Here is an 11,370-nt window from a genome sequence, read left to right as displayed (position 1 = left end):
GCTTCAGATTTGTATTTAAGTGGAAAGAACCAGCAATATTTGGAGAAATCATCAACAAAAATGATATAGTAGCGGAAACCGTGAACAGAACTAACTGGTGAGGGACCCCATATATCAGTATGTAAAAGCTCCAAAGGCTTGCTTGATGAACAAGAAACAGAAGAAAATGGTAGTTTTGAACATTTTCCCATCGCACAACTAGAACACATAGACTGAAGGGAACTACCAGTAAAAGAAATACAAGAAGTTGAAGCAATCTTATTCATTATTCGAGATGAAGGATGGCCTAATCTTTGATGCCATATATCCTGAGAGGCCTTGGATGTTGCTGCAAAAGCATGTTGAGCACCAACAGAAGAATTTGTAGTAGAAAAGGGATAGAATCCGTCGCGTACAGGTCCTTTAAAAAGCACCTTCTCCGAAGAAAGGTCCTTCACAAGAAAGTGGAAAGGATACAGATGAACTGAGCATTGATTATCAAGAATGAATTTGTTGGCAGAAAGCAAATCTTGCTTTAAGGCAGGAACATGTAAAACATTCTTAAGATCAAAGCAGTGAGTATTAGTAGAGACACGAGAAGAGCCAAGATGGAGAATAGGCAAACCTTTGCCATCGCCAATGTAGACTTGTTCAGGACCAGAGTAGGATTCAGGATTTTGCAGTTTTGCATAGGAGTTTGTCATGTGAGAAGAAGCTCCAGAATCAAGCAACCAGGTGTGGGGAGATGAAGATGTAGTAGCACAAAAAGCAGATTGGGACGGAGCACCAAAATTAGGATTGAGGCGTTGGGAACACTCCATAGCTTCATGGTCAAATTGCTTGCAAATTTGACAAGTCAGTCGTTTGCCAGAGTTAAAGGAATTTGAGTTGTTGTTGAATCTGAAGCCACGATTCTGAAAATACCGCTGATTATTAGGCCTGGTGTAGTGATTGCGCTGAATATTACCCCTGAAATTTCCACGATTTTGCGAACTTCGGAGATGCGAGCCACGGCCTTGATTTGAAGAAGAAGTAGAGAAACTCTGAGCAATGTAAGCCTGAGAGGGAGGAGGTTCAGTAGGTGTAGGCAAAATACCAGTAGAAGTATTAAAGGCTTGGATCGGTGCAGAGGAAAATTTCTTCCGATTTTCGATCTGAATCTCTTTACTCAACAAAAGACCGTGGAGTTCATCAAGAGTTGTAGAACCGACTCGGAATTGAACAGCATCCACAAAGGAGTCAAATTCAGGAGGTAAACCATGAAGTGTAACAGAGATTAACTCAGAATCATCAACCGGAGCACCAGCGCTGGCCAAAGCATCAGCAATTTCTTCAATCCGTTGAAGAAATAAGGCGGCGGAGGATTCACCTTTGGTAATGGTGCGAAGCCGAGATCTGAGCTCATGAATGTGAGAGTGCGACGCCGTTGCAAGTCTGGATTCAAGTTTAGACCAGAGCTCGCGAGAAGAATTGACACCAACAGTATAAGGGATCAAAGAATCAGAAAGAGTTGAATTTATCCAGATTAGGATGTTCTGATCATTTTCATACCAAGAAACAAACTCAGGATTCAAGATTGACGTGCGATTTCCAGAAGAATCACAGAGATACTTCGGCGGAGCCACCTGAGATCCATCGACAATGCCAGTAAGATTATAGCGCCGGAAGATCGGAGCAAATAATGCACTCCAGGTGAGATAGTTGGTGGTAGTGAGCTTAATCGGGACCATTGAACCAATATTCTGGATGGTAATGGAATAAGGTGACGGAGAAACACCGTGAGAAGACGAGTCATGACCAGAGGAAGGAGACGCCGCCATGGAAGACGATTAGGGTTGCGATTGGGAAGAAAGAGAAGGCGATTAGGGTGACGATTGGGAAGAAAGAGGCGGTGCGAAAGCAGTGTTTAGGGAAAGGATCGAGAGAGAGTCGTAAGACAGATGGCGAGAGATACCATGATAGAAAATTTATGATTGTATTTTCTTAGTCAATAAGATTACAACAGATGGTTATATATACAACTAATAAACCTATAAAAATGACAGCTCATCTAATTGATTTACAGCTCATGAAAACTAACTATATCAGAAAAATATCTTCTAAGTTTTATCTTTTACAATATTAGCCTTAATAATTGTAATTGCACAATAGATCAAAATGAGTTTTTTCTCTCCTTCATTTGATACAAGTGTTTTTCACTAACAATATTAGTTTCAGTGAGAACCAAGTCTAAAAACGTTAAAAGAAAAATAATTTATATTGTGTGGACCTCATTTTACTAGTTCACTTTTGTGTGCCTAAAATTGTAGGAGTGGCAAGCTTGATTATCCAAATTTAGGCCTAACACATACGAGACACGAACCTCTCATGTCGTGCTTCGATACATGCAAACACGTATATGTTTTCACTTTTGTTTGGCTACAATTCGTTACTAGTCGTCTCAGTATTACAAAAGAAGTAAAAGGCTATGGGGCCTAATTTTTTTTGTATTAATATTTTTTCTTTCTCGAAATTCAAAGTATTTTTCTTGATATGGTTAGGCTCGAGTCACACCCGTATTAATTTGAGCTTAACACATATTTGAAATGTTAGAAGATACTCGAAATTCAAAGTACTTTTGATGATGTAGTTAGGCTCGAGTCACACCCATATAATTCTGAGCCTAACACATACTTTGGATTCAAATCCACCCTTGATAAGATGTTTGGGGGTAATAACTGAAAAGAAAGGACACCACTAGATCTTGTGATACATTCATCCCCTCCAATATGGTGCGTTTGAGTCTTATCCATATACCCTAATTTGGATAGGATCCACCATGAAATTACAATTTAGTATTCATTGTTCAATTTGATCCTCATCCACAGTTTAGGTGTGAAGATCAACACAAACGGGGTAAGATGGTAATATTAAAAAGGAGCATACCTGGATACCGATAACACAAAGGATAACCATGAAAGATCACCATCAGCACAAAATTATTATACACAACACACAGACATATATATATATATATATATAACAACATGTAAATGTATCCTTTAGTCGAATAAATTTGTAATTTTCTTCCACGATACATAGCACTGATCGATTTAGAAAATAAACTATTTATATATTGTATATATAAATCTAATTAATATTTGCAATGTTTAAATCTTGCGTAAAATCTGTACTACTAACCAGTGGTATGTATCATTGTGATAATTTGAATGTCAAGCAAAATGCAGAAACGTTAAAAAAGAAGGCTTCTACATCCTTCCATAGATGATGACTGCGAGAAGAAGGTAGACATCAAATCTTTTGAGATCAAACTAACACCTAAATCCTAAGTGCCTCCCTTGTTTTTATCTCTTTGCTTTACAAATATGACATAAAAATCCAAATAATAATTAATAAATAAAACAAAAATACTACGTGCAAAATACATGGTGTATTTATGATATTAAAATCAAAACCTAGTAACAAGAAAAATATTCTATTAATAAAATAAAGGAAAGAAAAAAAAAAGTATTCATGAAAGTATCAACCGGATGAGGATGGATTGTTGCCGGAATGTGACCAAGATGGTGCCTGGAAATCAGACGAACCACCCTGATTCGGATCCTGTGGCTGCCGGAAAAAACCCTGTTGCTGATTCTGCTCAGAGAAAAACAGAGGAAATGAAGAAGAGGAGGCCGAGGACGGCAATGCAGAAGATGGAGTGGATGACGTTGTAGGTTGTAGCAAAGAAGATTGAAGTGACACCAACTGGGAATTGTAGTAGTACATATGTTCCAGCAAATTTGAGTCGGCGGAGTTTTGAAGGAGCTGAGAGTAGTCAAAGTAATCTCGGATGAGGTCAGAGGAGGGATGAAAAGCTTGCTGGGAGTGATAGAGTTGCTGTTGTGGCGGTTGTGGCGGCGGCTGCAATGGCTGAGCTGATTGTGTTGGTCTAGAATTTGAATTGAATGTTTGGACAGCTGCTGGTGGTTGGATGAGTCTGACGTTTTCTGGGAAGTTTAATTTAGCTCTGTTTCCTCTGAATCTTAGAGCAGCTTCATCATAGGCTCGGGCGGCGGCTTCCGCCGTGTCGAATGTGCCGAGCCAGACTCTTGCAGCTTTGTGTGGATCGCGTATCTCAGCTGCCCATTTACCCCACGGCCTCTGTCTAACTCCCCTGTATCTCCTCCTCGTCTCGCCAGTTTCTTCAAATGAAACAGATTCTGCACTTGATGGTGTGGTTGGTACCGCTGTGGTAGCAGATACGGTGGCCGTCGTAGTGGTGGGGGCGGTGGCAAAATTTGTAGTTTCTTCTGTCACTGTATGAAAAAGCACGTATATTAATTATATAGATTATTCATCTTGGTGTATCGCGGCACTGTTTCATTGGGTTTTTCTTCTTCTTTTATGAATAATTTTGGAAAAAATAAATTCAAAATGTAAACATGTTAACCTAAAAATCTCAAGAAATGAAAGTTTTAATCTTTGCAGGATTCTGCTAATTAAGGTAAACAAGTAACAACAAACTGCATGCAATATTGGATAATATGTCATGTTATAGTAGAAGAAAAACTCATTGCAAATCTTCAATTTTATTTTTCCACAAATAAATCTCAAGAAGAGAAATAATATGAAGGAATGAATTATTTTTAAGTGATTAAAAATGGCATTTAATTTATTTTGTCTTCTCAAAACCATTGATTATTATTAAAAATGGTTGAGAACACATGATAAAAAAACCAAGTTCTAAAAAAAAAACCATAATAAAAAAAAAAGAGTTTAAAGGATGATGATTTGGATTATAGATTGAAAACTGACCAGTTGCACCACCAGATGAAGACTCTGATTGCGTTCCTCTGTAATCCCTATAGCCACCTCTAAAAGCTCTATTACCAGATTCCATGAATTGGCTTTGAGCAGAAGCAGAAGCAAAATCTTGTTCGCGCCCTCTCTTTTGACCGACCCAATAGTGAGAACCAGAAGCACTTGAAGGAAAAGCAGCTGACAAAGGAGAAGCAGAAGATGAAGATGCAGAAGAATAAAGTTGGCCTAGACTAGACGTAACTCCACCGCTTCCAATATGCCCCCGGCTATCGCTGCCTCTCTGTCCCGAAACGACTTGCGTCAAAGCCGACACCATCGCCGACATCTCCGTAGCCGACCGACTGTACCCCAAAAACATTGTCGGCGTCGAAGGCGAAACATGTTGTTGTCCTTCTTGTTGTTGATAAGGCGGCGGCAACTCTAATCCTCCGCCGTAGTTAATGTTATTAATATTTGCATCAACATCGCTAGCGTCGTTTGGAGAGTCAAACCTGTCGTATTGACCGCCGCCTCCTGAGCCCCTTTGGTTCGCCACCTTCAGTAAGCACATGTAAAACCCAGCTGCTCTTAGCTCTTTTTATTTTCTTTCGATGTGAAGTTTTGATCGACAGAGAGAGAATTTTAAGGATGACCCAGATCGAGCTTTTGACAAATTATGAAAATCCTTCTGAGAGCAACGGCTATATATATATGTGGACCGGTTCACGGTTCACAATTCAAACACGACGAGCCGCCATTAAAATAGTGTTGCCTTTGAGACAATCTTGTTCATTCATCCACACGATGCACCTTTCTGATAATTTTATTTTCCTTAACTTATTTTTTTCCTTTTTGGCACAATTAAAACTTGTGTTTTTGCAATTTCTTATGTGAGATGTGATATGTACCAAAACCCCATCAAAATATAGATCTAAGAAGCCGACCATGAAGGTAGTGGAGATTATGTTCACACAGAGGGGTTTTAACTCGATGCATATATACATGGGGCTTATAAAGTAATGGAAAATTGGAAATTCTGTCGGTTTACTTGTTGAAGAAAGCAAGAAAGAGGAAGGTGTTAGAACTTGGAGAGAGAAACGAGAGAGAGAAGTTCATCTTTGAATTGAGTTCTGTATTGCAACGACTATTATGCCGACATGTAGTGCTAGGAATAGGATACTTTTTACTGTTGGGCTTCAGTGATTAGCCCATAACTGGCAATTTTGGCAACATGGGCTTAATTCGGAAATGTAATATTATTCTTATGGTTTAAATGTGAAAATGATCCCTGCGTTTTATCCTATTGACCAATTTAGTTTTTATATTTTCAATTTGACCAATTTGGTCACTTTGTTTACATATGTTAGCCAATTCAAGAGAATCTGTTAAAAGACAGTTAAAATAGTACTCAAATGAATTGAACGAAACATCAATTTCTAAAGATAGGCATCGTATATGTTTAGTGTGTGTACATAATATTACATTTTTGTCCTCGCACATGTTAATTTTACTAGTCCTTTAACAGAATGTCTTGAATTGGCTAACAGATGTAAACACGTGGACCAATTTGGCCAAATTGAAAACATATGGACTAAATTGGCTGATAGAGTAAAACACAGTGACCATTTTGACATTTAAGCCTATTCTTATTATTGGGAAGATGCATTAATCTTGTTATTATTTGTCTACTTACATGTTAATAATGTTTTTCAACTAATTTGAATGGGAGTAATGTTAGGGAGTCCAATTTTTTAAAACTAATTTTTTTAAATCGTATGACGTGGTTGTTGTAATTAATTGAATTATTACTTAAGTGTTGATTACAATGCTTATTTCTTATTAGTGACACGTCATATAATTTATAAATTTGGTTGCCATAATTAATCTACCTAACATCACATTCAAATGTGGATGTTCTTTTAGTTAAAGACAGCTTGTAATATTTTGGTGCTCTTTTTCGTACTCTGAAGTTTTATCATATGATTTTTTTCACAGTAATTTTTTCTATCGAGGCTTGCTCAACTAATGTTACACCGTAGATTTAGTTTTGACATGGAGTTTAGTGAGAGTTTGATTCGATGAGAATTGTTTTATTTTTTCTTTCTTTTTTATGTACGTACCTTTATTTTTTTCAAGCAGATAATCTTTTAACTTATAGTGTTATATACACATTTATTTTTACCTTACACACACCTTTGTTAATTTCTTATCATTTATCTTTTTCAATTCATTTGATTCGATAGCCGAAATTAAAAAAAGTGTGTGAGAAGTAAAAATGGATATGTGATTAACACTATCCTAACTTAAATCATGCTTTTGTTATTGATTTTCACGTTTGAGTTTGAATGGACATTGTGGCTATCCTTTATACTATTATTTGTACTATTTCTTCATTCCCATGTACTAGCTTATGATATTTAAATAAAGCATCTTATTCCAAAAGAATTAAAGTTATGTACTTGGCATGTAAGTTTAATTTTGGTTCTACAGTTTTTGCCGGACTTGGATGAAACCCAACTATATAAAGGCGCTTCTACAACTTGTTGATGAATCATCATCAACCATGCATCATGCATGACGATGTTTGGGTGTGACTTTGATCACATTACTTTTTATTTTGTAGTTGTGAGCAAGATGAATATTGCTAAGTCGTATTAATTTAAACGGTAGGAAATCTATATAATTCTCCTGCCTAATTAACTAGGAGGACTGGTTTAATTTGGTGGTTACACATTCACCTTCCAACTGCGCGTCTTTTGGATTTTAATATAAAAATTTGGTAGCATGTCTTAACAGGCAAACAATGAATATTTGAATACATGAGTGTTCTTAAGCTTTCGATTAAGAAAAAAAAAGTGTTCTTAATCTATGTCTAAAATATTTTCTCTGGAATTTTCCCTTAGTTCTCTGAATGGATAGAATATTAAAAGTCAAAGATATAACCGAGTAACGTTTGCAACTTTGTATCACCCATAATGTGATCAAATTGTTAATTGATATGATGTTTCTAAACAAGGATCGATGGAGGTAAGAAATTAAATAAAGGGGGCTAGTTTATTTTCTTGTAGTATGGAGTGAAATTTAGATATTGAGAGTAGGCTAAATTTATGTTTGTCAAGTCACTTAGTACTACAGTCTAGTAATATTTATCTTCACTTGTAAATGAAAGATCTTAGATTTGATTCTCATCAAATGCGAAGTTGATCCACATTATTGCTAGTTCATTGTGAGATTAAGTCCACATCTCTCCTTAGTGTAGATTATATTGTTTGCTCAAACAAAAAAATCTGTTTGTCAAATATTAGACTTAGATTTTCTTATAACATGGTTATTTTAACACCCAAAATTCCCATCTTTTAAAATTTCGGGTGTGCTAGAGTCTAGGGCAGCCACTAGTTGGCTCTGCTCTTGTTTACATATCACTTGTCAAGTCTTATACTATTCAAATACAATACAAAAATTGCAGTTTAGGCTCTACCTAAATTTTCAGTACTTAAAACCTGACATAATTTTAATTTTTTAACTAAAACTCAGTGATTAGGCTCCATCTAAGCTAATTTTAAAGAGTGCTACTAGACTCATCTCAGTGACCTATTTTTCCACCCACATGATAATCTCACCCACCATAAAAAGTAAAAGAAGTAAAATGTTATTTTCCCACCCACCATTATTTCCAAAATAACCCTAATACATCTCTAATATATCTTTAAATAATATTTAAATAAAAAAAACTGAAAGAAAATGCAAGCCTTGGACATTCATCATCTCCTTCAAATCAACCATGTCCTTAAAATCATCGCATCCCTTTCATAATATCTTTTCCTACTCAAATCTCTCTCTCCACCCCCACCACACACCCCCCCCCCCCCCCTCCCCAACAAAAAAAAACTCTCTTTCCAAATCCCCACCCTTTATTTACACTGATATTCCCTACCACCCGCCCCCCTTCCACATGCCCAGTATTCACACCTACCGTCACACTGCAAAGGCTCCATTGAAGTTTCTCACCTTCATCTAGCACACACCATTCCTTCCTCCAACCTTTATGCCGATTGTAGCCCAAATCTTTTCTCCATTATTTATTTATTATTTTAAATTATGTTTTTTTTTTGAATTTTTGTAATTAATTAAATAGGGATTTAGAAGTCTTCTTTTAAAAGGATAAACATGTCATTAACATTTTTATTAAATGGTGAGTGGGAAAATAAGACATTGGGATGGGAATATCAACACTCGTTCTTAATTAAGTTTGGCTTTAAACAATTTGTGTTCTTTAGATGCCTAAAATATCTCTAATTACTTATTTATTATCTACAATTAATTATATTGATATTATGTGAATTAATATCATGAAATATTTTTCAAACTATGCAAATTGAAACGGAGAATTAATGATTCTGGAAAACAATTGTGTAAGAGGTATTGATTTATTGGCCGACGCATAAATTTTAGGGTGATTTTGTGAAAAATCAATAAAAAGTTACAATATTAACAATAGATCAACAATATTTATGTTAATTATAAATAAGTTGATCATGTATTGTGATACTTAAATGCATTTAAAATAAACAAAAATTACAAAATCTGCAACTACAGCTGACACCCACTTCAATTAACACTCTCTTTCTTATAGGTCTATATTTGGAATAAGTCAATATGGATCAGACACTACAGCAGTATATGTTTCCTGATTATGTTTTTTACATTTGGACCCAGACACTAAGTTGTAGTGTCCATTTATTGGTTTCGTTTTTTCCATCACTCACATGCCTCCTACATGTTCCTTTGTACATTTGGATTCAGACACTACAATGCAATGTCCGTTTCCTGGTTCTATTTTTCACTTTTGGATTCAGATGCTGCATTACAATGTCCATTTCCTAGTTCTATTTTTTCCATCACTCACACGTCTCCTACACTTCACACCTCATGCAACTCCTGATTTTACATTTAGATTCAGAAACTATAATGCAGTGTCCGTTTCCTGGTTCTGTTTTGTTCTGTTTTTTACATTTGGATTCGAACACTGCAATGCAGTGTCCTTTTTTATTTATTTATTTTTACTTGAGTAGACTCCTTCATGTAAACATAGGGCTAGAGAGAGATAGAATATATATATATATATATATATATATATATATATATATATATATATATATATATATAGGAATTGCTTAAGGGGAGGGATCCCCATTTTTTCAAAAAAATGGGGACACGCTCCCCACCGTTGGATTTGAATTAAATGAAATCCTGTGGTTGAGATTCTATGGCCTGTGTTTTAATCTCAACCACACAATTTCATTAAAGTCAATCTAACGGTGGGGAGCGTGTCCCCATTTTTTTTGAAAAAATGGGGATCCCTCCCCTTAAGCTTCCTGTATATATATATATATATTCTAACTATTTATTGGATTCAGATCCTCTCAAGATCAGTTCTCTAGGAATAGAAATCCAACAGCCGAATCCTCCTCCCCGCCTCTCTTCTCCTTCAACTCTTATTTCTCCCTCGCACCCCACACCCCACCATTGTTAATAAACCCCAAATTCAATTGCAGGTCATATGTGCTCTAAGTCTGATTTATTTTTTCACTATCCCTTATTGTTTTAGTTTTTTATTGGTCATCTATTTCTTCTTCTTCATCTTTGAGATTTCTCTCACTCTAATTCTTCCATAGTTATGAAAAAGATCTTTGCAACCAAAAGATATTGGTTTGCACAACCCCTCTCTTTGTTGTTTCATTAACATCAGCTGAGATTTTAAGGTGAAGGGACTTGCACTAAGGGGCGTGGTGGTGGTGGGGTTGATTTTGGAAAGGGTAAGGTGAGGGACTTGCAATTGGTGGTTGTGGGTTGGGTGGGTTATGGTAGTGTTGGGGCTGATGTTGAGGTGTGGTTGAATTTAATTTGGAATTTGAGGAGTTGGTGGTTCGAGGTTGAGAGCTTCGAAGTGAGGGAGAAAGAGAAGAGTTGAGGGGAAAAGAGGAATGATAAGAGATTTTGGCTGTTGGATTTGTATCAATGGATGAGATCCATTGGCCTAAAGGATATCCACAAATTGATCTAGAGATGATATAAATCCATATTTATAATAGCTTAAGTCCATATAACATTTATAGAGAGAGAAATAGAGAGTGAATGATAGAATAGTCAAATTCTAACTATTTATAATGACTTAAAGCCTATATGGCATTCGTCATTGACCTATGTCTAATTAATAAAAATATATCATTGATTAAGTCCAAAACAAAAATATATCATTGATATATGGCTTAATAGTAAATTTTTTATAGACCTTTGACTAAATTACCTTCAAATTTCAGCTAGCTAGTATTAAGAAGACTAATTTACCTACCTCATGCATTAGTCTTGGTCTTCCACATCTATTTATCTATTATGATAACTATAGGTAAATTAATAAAAAAAAAATTGTGAAGTATTTCATTGATATTTTTCCGCGGAATATTCTAATAACTCTGTGTGGAAATAATATCTCGGTGAGAATTCAAAATATAACTAAATTAATTTATAATTTTTCGACAAAAAAAATGGTGTGGGCTTTAGTTTACCTACTTAGAATATTGTAATAACAATTTTCACACTTAACATATA

At 35.7% G+C, this 11,370-nt stretch overlaps 1 protein-coding gene across 1 annotated transcript; it reads right to left on the bottom strand.

Moving 5' to 3' along the window:
• Positions 1 to 3,368: 3,368 nt before the first annotated feature.
• On the bottom strand, positions 3,369 to 5,424 carry LOC103444676 (ethylene-responsive transcription factor ABR1-like). Its single transcript, NM_001328991.1, is given in 2 exon segments — positions 3,369 to 4,277; positions 4,777 to 5,424. Coding segments are annotated over 2 exon segments (1,332 nt in total). The 5' UTR covers positions 5,333 to 5,424; the 3' UTR covers positions 3,369 to 3,501.
• Between the last annotated feature and the right edge of the window lie 5,946 nt (positions 5,425 to 11,370).

The sequence above is a fragment of the Malus domestica genome, chromosome 10 (genome assembly GCF_042453785.1).
Source record: "Malus domestica chromosome 10, GDT2T_hap1".
NCBI lineage: Eukaryota > Viridiplantae > Streptophyta > Magnoliopsida > Rosales > Rosaceae > Malus > Malus domestica.
This window is presented reverse-complemented; position numbering and strand designations above follow the sequence as displayed.